The sequence below is a fragment of the Aplysia californica genome, unplaced genomic scaffold (assembly GCF_000002075.1).
Source record: "Aplysia californica isolate F4 #8 unplaced genomic scaffold, AplCal3.0 scaffold00011, whole genome shotgun sequence".
NCBI lineage: Eukaryota > Metazoa > Mollusca > Gastropoda > Aplysiida > Aplysiidae > Aplysia > Aplysia californica.
In genome coordinates, this window is record NW_004797281.1 from 1,032,660 (window position 1) to 1,033,998 (window position 1,339).

The window sequence follows — 1,339 nt, forward strand, 5'->3', positions numbered from 1 at the left end:
GGGAGGGGGGAGAGAGAGAGGAAGAAAGAAAGAGAGAGAAAAAGATAGAGAGAGAAAGAAAGAGTGAGAGAGATTGTGTGTATGTGTGTGTATATGTGTATGTGTGTGTGTGTGTGTGTGTGTGCTCTTGTTTGTGTGTGTATGTTCGTGTATGCGTATGTGTGTGGGCTTATTTGTATATGTATGTCAGTTTTGAGTCCTTTATATGAAACTTTAAATGGCAGACAACTAAATGCATGCTATAATATATTATTTATTTATGAAAATTAATCCTTCTAATCTGGGTATCATAGTTTAAATTGTGCCGCGGCATTGACTTTGGTCTAATGCTGGTCGATCGGTCGGAGAAATGTATCCTCTTCATCCATGCAAAGTTAAAGCAGTGGGTGGTTGGCGGGTGCTCTGGCGTAGTTTGCTTCTTCTTTCCTATCAAACATCTATTGTCCTTATCTACCCTTCTTCTTTTTCATGTTTGTTACTATCTTGTAACAAATCCAATCTTCTGGCGCTCATATAACCTAATGTAGTTGCGAGTGCCCTAAAACCTATTCTAAAACTAAAACCGAGACTTAAAACAGAGAAATACGTTTAAAAAAATCTCTTCTCTTGTCCGGCCAGTGTCCAACAGAGGCCTGACGGCGGGTCCAGTGGTGAAACTGGAGGTGTCGCCACCTCCCCACTATACTGTGACCTGGCTCAGACCCACCTCTGGTCCCGACACCATAGACGGGTATCTGCTTCAGCTGAGACAGGACAACGCTTGTTTGAGGCTGTTCCGGATCATCTGTGAGGACTGTAAAGCTAGCAGAGTGAGTTGGTGGACGACGTTGTAATAAATATTATGTAATCATAGATGTTTTAGACTCTCATCGATACACTTTGAATCAATTCTTGGGTTGTTTTGTCAGGGGGGGGGGGGGTGTTTTGCCCGTTCTCCCCCCCCCCCCCCCCCCACCCCAACCACCCGCCCCACCTACCCCACTTTCTCGGGCAATAGTGTACGAGTGGTCCGGTATTCTTCAATCTTCCCGAGCCTTGACTACCAGTGACCATGAAAGCTGTCTCCAAACAAGGGCATGAGCATCGTTGTCAAGCACGATATCATCTGACCAGCATCTCCGACGGGTGACCTATTTTTGGAGTTAGAGCGAGCTCCGGAACGCCTATTCAGTCTTCAACTAACGGTACTAGGCCTTTTGAGATACTGCCTATCTATGTATCTATCTAGCTAGCTAGTGAGTTGGCAATCTGTCTATCTATCTTTGCACGCAGAGAGAGAGAGAGAGATAGAGAGAGAGAGAGTGAGAGAAAGAGAGAGAGAGTGAAAGAGAGAGAGAGA

General features: G+C 45.2%; 1 protein-coding gene across 1 annotated transcript in view; it reads left to right on the forward strand.

Annotated features, from left to right (window-relative positions):
- Positions 1 to 1,339, forward strand: part of LOC101857849 — a 13,810-nt gene that overhangs the window by 7,812 nt on the left and 4,659 nt on the right. The window contains exon 4 of the mRNA XM_035970236.1: positions 619 to 809. Coding sequence (XP_035826129.1) covers positions 619 to 809 — 191 coding nt within the window. The remainder of the gene's footprint in view (positions 1 to 618; positions 810 to 1,339) is intronic.